At 36.9% G+C, this 15,057-nt stretch overlaps 1 protein-coding gene across 3 annotated transcripts; it reads left to right on the top strand.

Moving 5' to 3' along the window:
* Positions 1-860: 860 nt before the first annotated feature.
* LOC113068280 (neurocalcin-delta B) lies at positions 861-13,685 on the top strand. Of its 3 annotated transcripts, none has more exons than XM_026240957.1 (4): positions 861-1,041; positions 9,327-9,723; positions 11,856-11,961; positions 12,851-13,685. In XM_026240957.1, the coding sequence occupies exons 2-4, from the start codon at positions 9,346-9,348 to the stop codon at positions 12,943-12,945; spliced, it is 579 nt and encodes a 192-aa protein (XP_026096742.1). In that variant the 5' UTR covers positions 861-1,041; positions 9,327-9,345; the 3' UTR covers positions 12,946-13,685. The 3 variants fall into 3 exon arrangements, with proteins under 3 accessions (XP_026096742.1, XP_026096741.1, XP_026096743.1); XM_026240956.1 differs by lacking the exon at positions 861-1,041 and adding an exon at positions 2,214-2,461 and having other exon boundaries at positions 12,851-13,684; XM_026240958.1 differs by lacking the exon at positions 861-1,041 and adding an exon at positions 8,887-9,052.
* The last annotated feature ends 1,372 nt before the right edge of the window (positions 13,686-15,057 follow it).

Here is a 15,057-nt window from a genome sequence, read left to right as displayed (position 1 = left end):
TAATTTCAAACATCTGCCATCAATCAAAGCTGAATCTTATATGACACATAATTGAACTCGATTATTAAGTCTCCTGAGCTATGAAAGTGCCACCTCTGAACAATACAATGCTTTTCTAGATATCAGGACATGACATGTCATGCACATGAAAATACAGTGCTGGTTGTGCAAGTATTTTGACATATTATGTTTCACAGATTGCGAATGCAAATCACACTGCATGAGATGTTATCGGCTGTATTTTGCATGCACACCCGTATTTTGTTATAATGCATTTGGGGTGTAATTTGAGTGCCCATGCAGAAAGCAGCCCTGCAGATGACTGACTCAGCATGTAGCCTTAAAAAGTGCCTGTACATTAAGGCTAATGAGAAGAGGCTTTGACTTCCCTTTAATCTGCTTAAGTAAAGCATGGCCTCCAATGTGAGGAATATCTACTCTTAAGGCTAACATTCTCCCCCTGTCGTGTGCATCACAATGTGATTACCACAACAAAGACCTTAGAGAACAAAATGTAATTTTTCTTGAAAACAAGTGTATGCATTGCTGTATAGAACCGCTGTATAATTCTTCATATGCATGTATATATTGAACAATTTGAAGTGTTTCGCAATCAAAAATAAATATATTCTTTTGGTTCCTTCATATTACTTTTACTTTGATATGGTAATTACATAATTAACTTTTTTATTTATATAATAAATATAATAGTTTGTATATTCTTACCTTTCAAGAAGTAATCAATGAGTGACAGCAAGAGTTCTTGTTGCCAGGGCAACATTGGCTCCCACAGGCTTTTCAGGCAGGTCATGTGACCAGCAGCTTTGACGTCACAGTGTAAGGCAGTTTGGTGCTCTGAACTAAGCTGCGGGTGAGTCTTGTGGAGTTTGTCGTTTGGAGCTGCTGGTTGCATCAAAGCTTGTTCCTGATACCTGTGGCTGTTTACCCGTACTGAGGCCACACAACGCCTCTTCCCTGCAGAGCACCCTGGGTTATGGCCATCTAAAGTCTCCCGGCACAGCACCAGAACAACCACCTGAGGTGAGTTCTATCGTTTCTGTGCATGTTTGCAGTTTTTCTAGCAGGTGAACTCTCAGTGCTGGTGTATGCTGGCCATGCACTGTCAGAGGACGAGAAATTGAAAAAAGACTACTGAGATTTTGGGGTATTTTGTGAGGTTCGGATGAAAGGAAGCAAGCTGTTGCTTGAACATACACCGATCTGAACTCCGTGATGACAGATCTGTGTGGAGAATGAAGGTTTGGTTTTACTCCAATCTTTTCTTTATCCACTGAGAAACCTGGAACTGCTACTGACCTGAGTGGATTTTAGACCATTTGGCTTTGGATAAATCCTGGAACATAAGGCTTAGAGGAGGGACTGATTTCACAAGAGGAACAGAGTCACCTAAACAAGACCAGATCATCTGAGTTACATTACATGCACTTTAAAGTGCCATGTAGACAGTATAATATACTACAGTTTTTTTGAAACCAGAATTAGAGAAGCAATTTTCACTCAGAAATTTCTAGTAAATGATACAATCAATTACAAAATAATGACAAGCAACACTGAATGTTCACTCAATTTTCAAGTTTGAAATAGTATATATATATATATATATATATATATAGTTTAATTTACAGGTTTTATTTACTTTGAAAGAAACGTTATAGTATAGCCGACAGATAAAGTCTTCCTCAGGATTTTGAATCACCCCTCGGCATTTTGCTTGAGTTCACTTCAGATAGTCCATATAATTAACATAAGTTCATCAATTCAAATGTAAAACGCCTAAAAAATAGTCTGTGCAAACATTTTAATGCATATGCAAAGACACACTGCAGTTATAACATCTCTATTGTTTTGAAGTCTCATGGATTTATGTGAAAGAGGAAATGAGCCTTTTGCTCTAAATGACTTAATTCTTATTATTAAGCGGTTGGTCATTACCACACTGAAAAATAGAAGAGGAATTAGATAAAGTCAGTTGAAGTATGACTGGGAACTCAGGTTAAGTGGCAAACTTGTTTTCAGAACACTAAACAAAACATCTCAGGTTGCAGGAAGTTGTTGAGACACTCTTTTTTTCACCCTTTGCATTGTTGTGGCATGCATTTAGGTTACACTTCAGTGTTTCAGATCTGACATGCTGTTCAGAAAGCACACATTATTCTCAGACAGGGTTCTTGAGAAGACACAAGTGGGCGCTTGGAAAAATGTGACGGTCTATGGGGATGTGGAAACAGATGTTCGGCTTTGTGGGAGAGTTTAGTAAAGCCCCTGAGAGAAGGAGAGAAATAAAGAGAGGTAGAAAGGGAAATGTAGAAAGGGAGAGGGGAGTGTCTGTTCAGAAAACTTCCTGTGAAGAGCTGCCGACATACAGAGCTGATCTAGAGAGGGAAGAAAGGAGCAAAGAAAGCTGGCGACATCACAAGGTCCTACAGGTGAAACCATCGAGGTGGGTCAGAAAATGAATGTTACTGTCATCTTTGACTGTATTTGGTTTATAGGGCTTTTTTCTTTGAAAACGCTATATATATCTATTCAATTCAAGCAGTCTGTGCGAAGTTGACATGACATATGAGACAGTACACTGTTAAAAAACAAAGGTTCGAAAAGGGGTTTTGGTAGCAATTCCACTGAAGAAATATTTGGGAAAAGAGCCTTTCAAAGAACCCTTCGGGGAACAGAAAGAATCATTTTTTCTTAATGTGAGAAACATTTAAAATCATCTAAAGAGTCTTTTACCTCTATAAAGAATCTGGAAGTGGAATGGAAATGTCCCATGGATGTTAAAGGATCTATATCTTTTATAAAAATAAAAAATAAAATACAGTTATTTTATTACTGTAATTGTTATATCTTGATGTTGGCAACCCAACAACAAAATAAAAGAAAAAGGACATATTATTAACGTATTAGATGCCTAAGTTTATCAAGTAGACTGGATGCAGAGATTTACAGATGTAATGTTTGGTTTGGGATCATCAGAGTATTATGTCCAGTGCTGTCCATTAAAGTCTAATATTTAATAGTGCACCTCATAAGAGTGTAAATATGAAGTGTACACTTTCAGCTTTAGTATAAAGGTGGTAAAAATATACTGTGACTTGTCTCGCTTATAAAATGCTTCATTAGATCCTGAGTGCGTTTGAATCTTTTGTGGAGCGTGTTTGGATTGACTCTTGCGAGGACTGTGTGTATTTTAATGAGGCTGAGGGTAGAGTTATTCCTGTAATTTTCAGCTCAAGCGTGTACATTCACAGCGACAGCAGCTGAGAACGGTGATGTGCACTTTGTAATGAGCTGTTGTGTCAAGCGATAGTGATTTTACACTCGAGTTCCTCTACGTTCAATTTGTGTGCATTGAGGCTGTAATGTAAAGGCATTTCCTGTTTCTGTTCCTCATGTGAAGTCTCCCGTCACGATCGCTGTAATCGACCACGACTTCAAACTGTAAACGCTACGAAAAAATGTTTCCAAAAATAGGGGCTTTGCAAATATTTAGACTAAGAGGAGTAGTGCAGGAATTGTTTTGAGGAATCGTGGCTCTCGATGGCGTTTGGTGCTGCTCTCACACAAGGATGGAGGATTGTGTGGAGGTCAAGCAAGGATACTTTACAAGCAGTTAGCGCTTTTAGACTGACATTTGAACTTTGGAGATTTGCATTTGAACTAGACAAAAACGCTTCATGTCAAAAGTCTGGGTATTAATAAAGAGCTGTTTTTTTCAGACAGGAAATATGAACCGTTAACGACCTCAGTACTGGAAAAAAAATAAAAATGTCAGCTGAGACGAGTGTGTGATATTTATAACTACTTCCAAGTACATTCACAGAATTTTTCTCATACAAGCGAAACATTAAGGAGGTCATTTTCCTCTAGCTTTCGGCTGCTTATACCTGCACAAATGTTAATCAAACGTGTTTCTCTCATTTACAAGTCCACACTTTAGTGTTTTGAAAGCATTTAGTGAAGGCAAAGATTTTAGCAGAGGTCGCACCATTTCAGCCGAGGCCTGTAAATCCTCTTTTAAAGAAACAGAAGCATCCATGCAGAATTCAAGCTTATTTGAAAAACTTCTAGTCTTTTAATTATTAAGGGTTCATTTTATAACGCATGCTTTATTTCATCTGTGTACTATTGGGTGTTCTTGAGGTTGCAGATGAATGTCTCAAAACGATCGTGATTTTGACTTTCAAAAATAAGTGTACTCTTTATCGCCGAGACCTGGTATGGGATATTTAGTGGCCCTTACATAACAGACATGAGTCTATATTTATACTGGAGATTAGCCCTGCAGAACCTCGAGTTAATCCTGCAAAGACACCGAGAGAGATTGGGAGGGAAAGTTAGTTAGCTCAAGGAAATTAAATAACGTGTTAGTTAAAGGAAAGTGATTGATGTGTTGTGTGTTTTGTGCAGTCAGTGCAGATTTCACAGTAACACTTCAGTTTAGGGACACTATTAGCTAGTTGCTAATTAGCATGCATATTACTAGCCAACTGACGGTTTTTATAAAGCACAAATTAATGTCTCATTGTGCATGACCATACTTTAGATCCCTACCACACTGCTAAACAGTTATCTATTAATAAGCAGCAAATTAAGAGTTTATTGAGGCAAAAGACATAGTTAATAATTGGTCCTCAAACTAAAGTGTGACTGATTTCAGATTTTATATATATCTATATTAATATTTTTGGTTGTATCACTTATGAGTAAATCATGCTAAATGAGATTGAAATGCTTAAACTGCCCCCAAGGGCATTTTCCCATATATATATATATATATATATATATATATATATATATATATATATATATATAACATTTATTTTTTTATTTTTTTCTCCAACTTTATAAAATGGGCCACACTTTATTTTATTTTCTATTATTTTTACATAATAGTTTTAATGAACTATTATGACTTTTTTCCTCGATAAACTCCTGATCACTGTATAGAAATTAGTCGTTAAGTTTAGGTATTAACAAATGGCCAATATGCTATTAATCCGCATGCTAATAATCAGCTAGTTAATAGTGAGAATTGGTCCCTATGCTAAAGCGATAACATAAATTGAGTTTGAATGTGTGAAAATCTTGTGCTATGCTCATGTTTACTGGTGTTCGGTGAATTTTCAGAGGCAAAATCCAGTCATTTCAACAGGATTCTCCCCATGCAGATTTCCCAGCAGGTTCATGTTGTTCACACAAAGTCACTGTGTTGACCACCAGAAAGTGCCTTCCATAGACTATCGATAATTGACCATTTTTATTATTTTTTTGCGATCAAATTGTGCTGACATATGCTTCGTTTAATCTATCAATACATCCGAGTAGAATAATGAGACCAATGTGTTGCTTTTTTCAGCTGTGCTTATTTTTGTTGGAGACACAGAAAAAAAAACAGATAATATGGAAAAATTGCGTCTGAAATATAAATACATTTTTGTTTAGTAACTGTTATATGAAATATTTGATATGGCTTAACCATATCAGATGTTGTAATGTAAATATATATCATGCAGGAGCATTTTTGTTTAGTTTTTTTTACTCCATTTCTTGAATTGTGAAGGCACTCTTATTCATTTCCCTCCCTAGGTGCAACTGCATTATTTTACAAAGGACAACTTGAACTACTGCAAATTCAAAACTGCAATTCTTAATCAGCATTTTTGTGCTTTCCAGTAGAAAATATACAAACCCTTAAATCAAGATCAAACACTGAATGTGTAGAGACTGATTTAATCATTTAATTTATTTATTAATGATTATTTCATGTTATTATTTCCAAAAGTTGACATTTTAAAACATGCGAAAAAATAGTTGAGACTTAAACTAAACGTTTATAACTAAGACATAAGTCGATGTGGCGTGAATTTGGTGTTAGCATAGCGCAGATGTCATGTGCAGATTGAGGTGAGCAGATGAGCCACAGAAACCGACAGTCGTGCAAGGGATGGCATACAGTTAATGGCTATGTGTGCGACACATTAAATTCATAACTAAACATTAATCATTGATCCTGATTCATTCTCGCTATCACGATCTTTCCCCTCGACTGTAATTTTAGCATGCAGTCCACTTATTGAACAAAGCAATGTAAATGCAGCGCTATAGATGACTGTAGATGTGAAGGAAATTTCCACATTGACTAGATGTGCCCATGATAACTCACAGAAAGCTGTTGTTTCTTGCAGTTAACACTTGCTGTATGTTTATTTTGGCGTGCTTGGGAAAGAACAAGGAAACTATGAGAGCATTTGATGAGTTTCTCATTTCGTAGCCCCCTCACAAAGATGAATGCAGCACTGATATTTTCCACAGTCATAGTTCAGTTTCGGAGCTTGAGGTTTCATGAAGCCCCTGTGGTTATAAAGGGTGGGGGAAATGGAGGTATCAACCTTTGTAACACATGACACACAGCCCTTCCTGTCGTGTTCATTTGTGAGACCACTCATGTGAGAATATTCATCTCTATCAATCTGACGGCTCATGCTTTTGTAAGTCACATGACATTCCCTTCATGAATAAGTCCATGGGTGTTGTAGGATTTGTCTGATGCTCCTCTGGGAGACCGACTGACAGGGTTTGAGTTCAGCTTGCAACATTTGCTCCACGCATTCTGTTTGTTTGTTTGTTTGTTCCTCGTGATTAGTTTTATAAGGATTTTCTTAACTTCTAACTTGTTTACTTTTTGTCTTGTCCAATAAAATATTTATTTATGCAGTGAAGATCTTAAGATCCAGTAAAATAACTAAACATCCTGTAAACATCATCCTTTAAACATCATATTTATCTATTCATTAATTAATTCAGTGCTTAAATAAATAAATAAATAGTTTTTTTGTCAGAAATAGCTAAACATCCTTTAAACTACTGCATAGTCATATTTTCATATATCACATCATGAAACTGTTTTTTCTTTCTTTATCCCATTGGTCAACATTATTCGTTTAGTCTTATATCCACAGTATTTATTAATAGTTTCAATACCTTTTATTTTTTTATTTCTGTTTAGCTTTTATTTATTCTAATTTTATTACTTCCTCTGAAATGTATTTCATTTCTGTTAGTTGCCAGTTTAGTTTTTCTCTATTTTTTTTCTTTTTTTTAAATCTAATATTAATTATTTTATTTCAGCTTCATTTCAAATACCATTTTTTTATGTATTTAATTTAGTTACGGTTTAGTACAATAAACCCTATGTACACACGTTGGTTCTCTTAACCAGTCTCTGGTGTCTAAACATAGTTGAGCTGATGAAAACAGATGGATCGGTGGGTTGATGTGTCACCTGTCCTCGGGACATCAGTGTCCACCTGGGTCTTATGTAAGCATGACGTCTCTGCGGGGCGATTGGAGGCTCTAAGAGTCTTAGGGTTAATTAGACATAGAGATCTTTGACTTAGAGTCCAAGAACATCAGTGATCCACGAGCCAGCGGCTCTGCTTTATAAACACAGAATAAGCTCAGGGTCCCGAGAACACGGCCTGTCCTGAGGAGGATCAGAGGTGATGTCACTGACCATGGAGGATGGAACCTAATACAGATGGTGCATATCCATTAACCAATTAAACTCTGATTGATCACAATGCTTTTATCCACGCATTCATCCACAGCGGCGGCCAGTGTGCTTTGGTGCTCAGTGGGTGTATTTATTTGACCAAAAATGTGCAGTATTGTGCTATATCATTTAAATTATTTAAAAATAACTTTTGAATGTTATTGTGAAATGTAATTTCAGCCTCATTCCCACTTCAGCACCAGTCTTCAGAGTCACATGATCCTTCAGGAATCAGTTTAATTTGATGATTCGCTGATGAAGAAACATTTCTGATCATTATCAATGTTGAAAACAACTGTGCTGATTAATATTATTGTGAGTAAAAATATTATTGAAATTACTGAAAAAGTTCTCAAGAGCAGCATTTATTTGAAATAAAAATGATTTCATAAAAAAAATACTTAAAAAAGTTCACTGATCCCACATGTAAACAGCTATTTAAATTTAATCAAGAAAGTGGCCAATCAAAATGATTATCAAGGTATTGTTGTTATTTTTAGTCACATTTACATATTTTCTTACATAAATTTCCAAAAGTGGAAAGAGCTCTTACTGACTGCCGTGATGAATACCTTCAAAACTAGCTGGCAGACATTTGCCTAATTCATTTCACCACCAGTCTGGTTTCACCGTTTATGACTGATGGTTTCCTACAAGCACATACTGTAAGTGAGAGAGAAACAGATGTGGCACAGATAACAGAAACGTGAGCTTCTTTAGATCTGTTCGAATGGGACTCTTTTCACATCGTTTTGTTAAAGAAGAGATGAATAAACACACTATATATAGCGTGGAGCTGGATGGACACATGCGCTACGTGAGGAGCAGTGAAAGGCAAACTGATGGACTGCTTCCTGTTTACAAGAGGAGTTCAGTTTCTCCATCGCTCAATCTCCCCAGTGTTGTCTTTGTCCCCCATCACTCTCATCTAGAACGAGTCACTGTGTCTCACATAAATATAATGCACGGAAAAATGACTTAATTTAGAATAATTTTACTTGATTGAGCTTCTCCTTGCTATAGCCTATTAAAACCAACCATGCAAAAACATCCATTTTATAGAAATACGCTAATAAATACTTTCAAGATCATATAAGTGTAGGACTGCAGGCACGTGGGGTTTTCATGAGAGATTTGTTTGCACCAGGAAATGATTCGGGTGCAGCTGCACACACACACACACACACACACACACAGATGAGAGCATCACTGTGGTCTACCAATGGAAAGTTCAGTTGACAGATGGGAAAAGGAAGAGAAATTTTAGATGTGTGGCAGATATGTGTGCTTTGCATATATAATAGTAGGTTCACGGCGAGGGACTCGTCCCGTCATGGTTTAGCCATGGCGTATGTTTACTGCAGAGCTCCTGAGACTTCACAGAGAATGCTATCTTTGCCTCCAAAACAAATCCTTCAGGGGAATAGATGTGAAGATGTGCTGATATAAAGAGACAGTACCAATACTTACCAAGAAAAGGCAAGTAATAATACAAATTCAAAAGGCACATTGAATTACATGTGACGTTTTGAAAGACTGAAACTGTATTTTCTCATAAAATGTACTCTTATATTGTTTGTTTAAGTTTACAGTGTATACAGTTTTAAATTGTGTGTGGATAGAATCAGATCAGGACATTGATCTTAGAAAATGTTGATTTTGTGGAAATCTTTGAATGTCAGACTTTGGTATCTTGGCAAATCTGAGCACAGTGAAGATAAGAGATCCTAACAGTTCTTCTCTTCACCTGTAGTTGAAGCCACACCGTCAGCATGGGAAAGCAGAACAGCAAGCTCCGTCCCGAGGTGATACAGGACCTGCTGGAAAACACCGACTTCACTGAGCATGAGATCCAGGAGTGGTACAAGGGCTTCCTGCGGGACTGTCCCAGCGGCGCGCTCAGCATGGAGGAATTCAAGAAGATCTACGGCAACTTCTTCCCCTATGGAGACGCGTCAAAGTTTGCCGAGCACGTCTTCCGAACCTTCGACGCCAATGGAGACGGAACGATAGATTTCAGAGAGTTCATCATCGCCCTGAGCGTCACGTCACGCGGCCGTCTGGACCAGAAGCTGAAGTGGGCCTTCAGCATGTACGATCTGGATGGGAACGGATACATAAGCAAGGCCGAGATGCTGGAGATCGTACAGGTGTGTGTGTGAGTGTGACTCTCTCGGTTGAAGCATTACAGATGTCTCCTGACACAGTTAGAAATCCTGTTTCCTCCGTGATGAGGTACTATTAGATTGAGGAACGTTTACAGGAAAAGCAAAGTCATTCATTTTCATTAAGAAAATTTATCTTTTGGAGAGACGCATGTGACAATGCAACACTCTAAAACCTAAAAGTCAAACTTAAGTTAATTTCACTCAAATAAAGTTCATTGCATTGCATTGCATATTAAGCAGAACTCAAACTGAATGAGTTACAGATTTCTCTTTCCCAGCATGCTTTGCTTCTTCAGAATCTGCAAGGAGAAGTAAATGTTGAGGTTAAATGCTATTTTATGTGTTTTTGCACAAGATTAATGTATGGTGAGATCTATTAGTGTTTATTGCTGTTATTAGGGGTGGGCAATATGGCAAAAATATCATATCACTTTTTTGTTAAATTTTTTTAAGGAAAATAGCAATTCACTATTTTATTACGATTCTTTGTTGCGCTGGTTTTAATAATTTTGCAAGTTGTCTGAGCAGTGCAGCCAAACTAATTTCCCTATTTAGAAAAACAAAGCATTACAAGATGCACTTTACAAATGCACATAATATACAAATAAAACAAACAGTGTATATTTCAGGTACAGTAGGTGTAGTTAGCAGTAGCATTCAAGAAACTGAATGAACAAATATGAAAAATTAAACTCCAAAACCTCGCTGGCTGTGCTGATTTACTGTAGCAGGTCTAGTGTCTCGTGGCACAAGTTGACACAGAAAGTGTAGATTCTCTTCTGTAAATCAGATCAGCAGGGTTTACACGTCACATTTTTGGTAATGGTACGGTTCACTTGGAACCTCAGCCGAGGTGGTACTCAAAAAAGTACCAGGTACTGTATACAGTAAAAGCGAGCCGTGCCGTGCCATATCATACAATGCAAAAGCGTTAGACTGCTGTCACTTTAAGACACGCATCATCCACTTTTTTCTCAGCTGTTTACTTTCACTTTAGACATAATCAACTATTATTACAGGGAAACCTTATGAGTTTTTGACAGTATTAGTGCAATCAGACATGAAAGATAACTTAGCCCAGTAATCAGGCGCTGTTTGACAGGATTTTGTTGTAGAAAATCATTGTTCAGTAGGCTTTATTGAGATACATTAACAGTACTCATGACTCTTGGTTCCTGAACTTATATAGCATATTTCAGTGAATAATATGGCAAATCAGAAATATCAAACTGCCTCTAGGAAATGTCTGGTTATTGACTTGTGTCTTATTACCTTGTTTTTTAGACCAGAAAAAAAACAGCAATTTTCAGTTACGCGTGATGTTTTGCTCAATTAGGGAGAGTTGAGTGCAGCGGGTAATTACTTTTAGCTCGTATTTAGGCAAATATCACGCTGTTGGAGCAATTGGTGACTTCCTAAGTCGACTTCCCAAGTGCACTCTCTGAATCTGACAACTGAGTGCAAGCAAATGGCTGTAATTTCCTTTTTCAGGTCATTCATTTCTTGGAAAAAGCAGTCGCTATGGTTGCTTTGAAAGGTATGAACCGACAGCTCCAATTCCAAATCATACCCAGAGTCCTCTCATTTTCTCTAATGAGATTTAATGTCTACTTGGACCTTAACAGCATCACAGCTGCACTCCCAAACAAAAAGAAAGCTAATTCTAATCCACAGAGCTAGAGAATTCTATAGCAGCACTGTATGTATTATTTCTCCAACAAAACAACACTAGAATGCAATGCAACGATTGCATTCTAGACAATTCCGTCATGGAAGAATAAAAGTTGATTATAAATATAGTTATGCTTGTTAGAGGACTGTGTTGTTAGCTTAGCAACATGCTAAAGCCAAGCTTCTGAAATTAATTGTGAGCTGAGTTTTCATTGCAAGGTCACAGCAACAGTGAGGAAGATGTTAATAAGTGTTCCTGTAGCTCAATTGGTAGAGCACTGCGTTATCAAGCGCAAGTTTGGGGGTTTGATTCCCCGGGAACACATGATATGTAAAAATTTATAGCCTGAATGAACTGTAAGTCGCTTTGGATAAAAGCGTCTGCTAAATGCACAAATTAAAAAAAAAAATTTTAATTTTATCTTTGATGTTGTCTTCCTCAGGCCATCTATAAGATGGTTTCTTCAGTGATGAAGATGCCAGAGGACGAGTCCACACCTGAGAAACGCACGGATAAGATCTTCCGCCAGATGGACACCAATCGTGATGGTGAGCTTCCTTTACTCTTGTGAGAAAGAAGTGCACTTAAGTATATTGAATGCACTCTTTATTTAAAAAAAAAAATATTTAATTGAAACAAAAGTCCACTTAAGTGCATTTAAAGAAAGGCACTTTCATGACTGTTTCTTAACACACTAAAGTAGACTTTTAATTAAGAAATGCACAAGAAGTGCATTTAAAATAATCTTTTGTTGTGTCTTAAAGAAGTGCACTTATCTTGATGCTTTGACTATCATGCTAAAGCACATGCGAAGCTCTTGATTATAATTTTAACTGGAGTGTGTTATTCGATATAATAACATTTGATGTTATTCGTTGATGAAATTACATTGCATATTACAGGTGTTTAATTACATATAAAAAAAAAATATTCATGTCATACATGTTTCACAGAAATAACAAAGTCTATTTTAGTTTATCATAAGTGCTTGTCAGTTCATTCAGAAGTACACAGATATGGCAGTATCATATTTCAAAGATAATAATATTACTTATGGAATTACATATAAATGTAATGTCCTTACGTTCTACATAAGTGGGTAAAAACACTCTAAAGTTCACTAATTCCATTTAATGTAAATTTACACTATAATACATCTTGATTTAATTGTAAACATACACTAAAGTGTCCAAAACCTTTACATGCACAAGTATGTTAATTCTGCAATATGTATTCTTTTTAAGTGTTCTTACTAGGGTAATTATATTAAGATTAAGGGGACTCACAAAAGTCAGGCATTGGTAAAGATTTATTGCATTTCACTTGTTGCTAAAAAAATTGCTTTAAATATGCAAGTGCTTTCGAATGGTTAACTGACCCATGCCAATCAGCCAAATCCTGGTTATTTTTGACCTTTGACCCTGTGTTGTTCCTCAGGTAAGCTGTCACTTGAAGAGTTTGTAGAGGGTGCTAAGAACGACCCATCGATCGTGCGACTGTTGCAGTGTGACCCCAGCAGTGCGGGACAGTGAATCAGCAGTGTCTCACAACCTCTCTTACACAAGTCTTTTCTCCTTCCAACATCAGCAGAGCACAGACTCCAAACCACATCCCCATCTCAGTGTCTGTGGGTGTCCCTCTGAACATCCATTCATCTCCCACAGACACGCACTGGGGAACAGTGAAAACCAGCCATACAGAGATCATACACACTAAGAAGCTTGTGTTCAATTCTCTCTCTCTGGTTTTTCAGTTCCTCATATAAAGCTTTTTTTGCAATTTAACACAACAGGCAGTGATGCTAGTGACATTTGACGTTTGGTACTGAAATAAATCCCCTCCAAAAGGGCTTTAAATATTAAAAGGGAGTCGAAGCAAACTTTTCCAAGCATGCAAAATGCACCAGATAATTTAACACTCCAAAATATAATTTATTTAATAGTTATTTTTAAGAATTTAATAAATTTAACAAATGTTATTTCTAGTGTTCCTAGTGTTTCAGTTCCATTGAGCATAAACATCTATTTAAAAGAGGCTCTTGGATGACATATCAGGTTTTATACTTGAGTTTTTTTTTTTTGGGTTTTTTTTTTTTACATGTATTGCATTATGATGTCAGAGCCTGATTCTTAAGGGGTGGTTTTAATGAGCATCAGTATAACCTTTCAAACTAAATAATAATAATTCTTTTTTAAAAAAATACTTTTTGTAACATTAAAGCTGCAGTAGGTAACTTTTGTAAAAATATATTTTTTACATATTTGTTAAACCTGTCATTATGTCCTGACAGTAGAATATGAGACAGATAATCTGTGATAAAAATCAAGCTCCTCTGGCTCCTCCCAGTGGTCCTATTGCCATTTGCAGAAATACATCGCTCCTGGTTAGAAACAACCAATCAGAGCTGCGGTCCGTAACTTTGTTTGTGTTCAAAATGTAGAAAAATATATATAATAAGCGAGTACACCATGAATCCATTTTCCAAACTGTGTTTTTAGCTTGTCCTGAATCACTAGGGTGCACCTATAATAAGTGTTTATATTCGGACTATTTTAGATTGCTTCGGGGGTACCGCGGCGGAGTAACCCAGTACCTTTGTGATTCTTCATAGACATAAACAGAGAGAAGTAGTTCCGGCTACGATATTCTTCCGCAAGACGCAAGCAGTTCTGTTTATTAACCGCTAGAGCGTCAAAAGTTACCTACTGCAGCTTTAATACTCACTTGCATAGGACTGACGATAACAAAAAAGTTGGAAAATATCATGAAACTAATAAATATTTTTTATAAGGACAACAATATTAATCTTGCTGCCTCAAAAGAGGCATGAAAAAGTATTAGACAAAAAAAAGTGTGGAAATAAAAATGTATGAAACGGCTGTTTTTATTGAAATATGGCATTTTTTTGTTTTGTTTCAAATAATCATGTGTACAGTAAAAGCCTATGTATGTAGAACTGTGACAATGAACAGCGAAGACCACACGATACTACGCACACGCACGACGGACCATGAACCCCTGCAGCATTTACTGTCTTCAGCTTTCCAGCCACTTTCTACTCCCACCTCGATTCAGTCAGTCAGGGATTCATCTTCTGCCCACACCATCAGCTGTGAACAAATACTACAGCTTAGCTAGTGTAAGTACTATTTAAACGTGACTGAATCTTGGCCTTAGTATTCGGTTCAGGTCTCTATTTTTATATCCGGCTCAAATCATTTTGCACGTTGTGGATCTTCACCTCAGACTGAATGTATTCTCTGCATCTCCTGGGACGTTCTGTACATTTCAGGATGAATGTGTGTGTGTATGTGTATGTGCTATGTATATAAAGCTTTTTGAGTTCTCGTGTGTTTGTTCAGTGTTCGTCTATGCATACCGTGCGTTTCACTCAGCACTTGTGAGCATGCAGTCATGTAAAATGTTCATGTGTAGGAATATTTCTACACAATCTCAGGGTTAGAGGTGACCGTGTTAGTGGATGGCATATGCTTTTCGTGTATTGCAAATCTGTAGTCCATTTATAAATACACAGACACTCGCTCACATGTAGGTCACATCATATCTGAGGAGATGGAGAGACTCTCTCATAAAAAATAAAAACTGTTTAGCATCTGGCATTTCATTTCTAAACCACACAAGAC

This window comes from Carassius auratus, linkage group LG44F (genome assembly GCF_003368295.1).
Source record: "Carassius auratus strain Wakin linkage group LG44F, ASM336829v1, whole genome shotgun sequence".
NCBI classification, from domain to species: Eukaryota; Metazoa; Chordata; class Actinopteri; order Cypriniformes; family Cyprinidae; genus Carassius; species Carassius auratus.
The sequence above is the reverse complement of the archived record's forward strand: the minus strand, read 5'-3'. Positions and strand labels throughout refer to the sequence as shown.

Bases quoted from the DNA above. Each gene is read 5' to 3' on its own strand.
- LOC113068280 (XM_026240957.1), top strand. From the start codon at position 9,346: ATGGGAAAGCAGAACAGCAAGCTCCGTCCCGAGGTGATACAGGACCTG. The intron at 9,724-11,855 runs GTGTGTGTGTGA...TGTCTTCCTCAG, and splicing joins AGATGCTGGAGATCGTACAG to GCCATCTATAAGATGGTTTC. The intron at 11,962-12,850 runs GTGAGCTTCCTT...GTTGTTCCTCAG, and splicing joins GATGGACACCAATCGTGATG to GTAAGCTGTCACTTGAAGAG.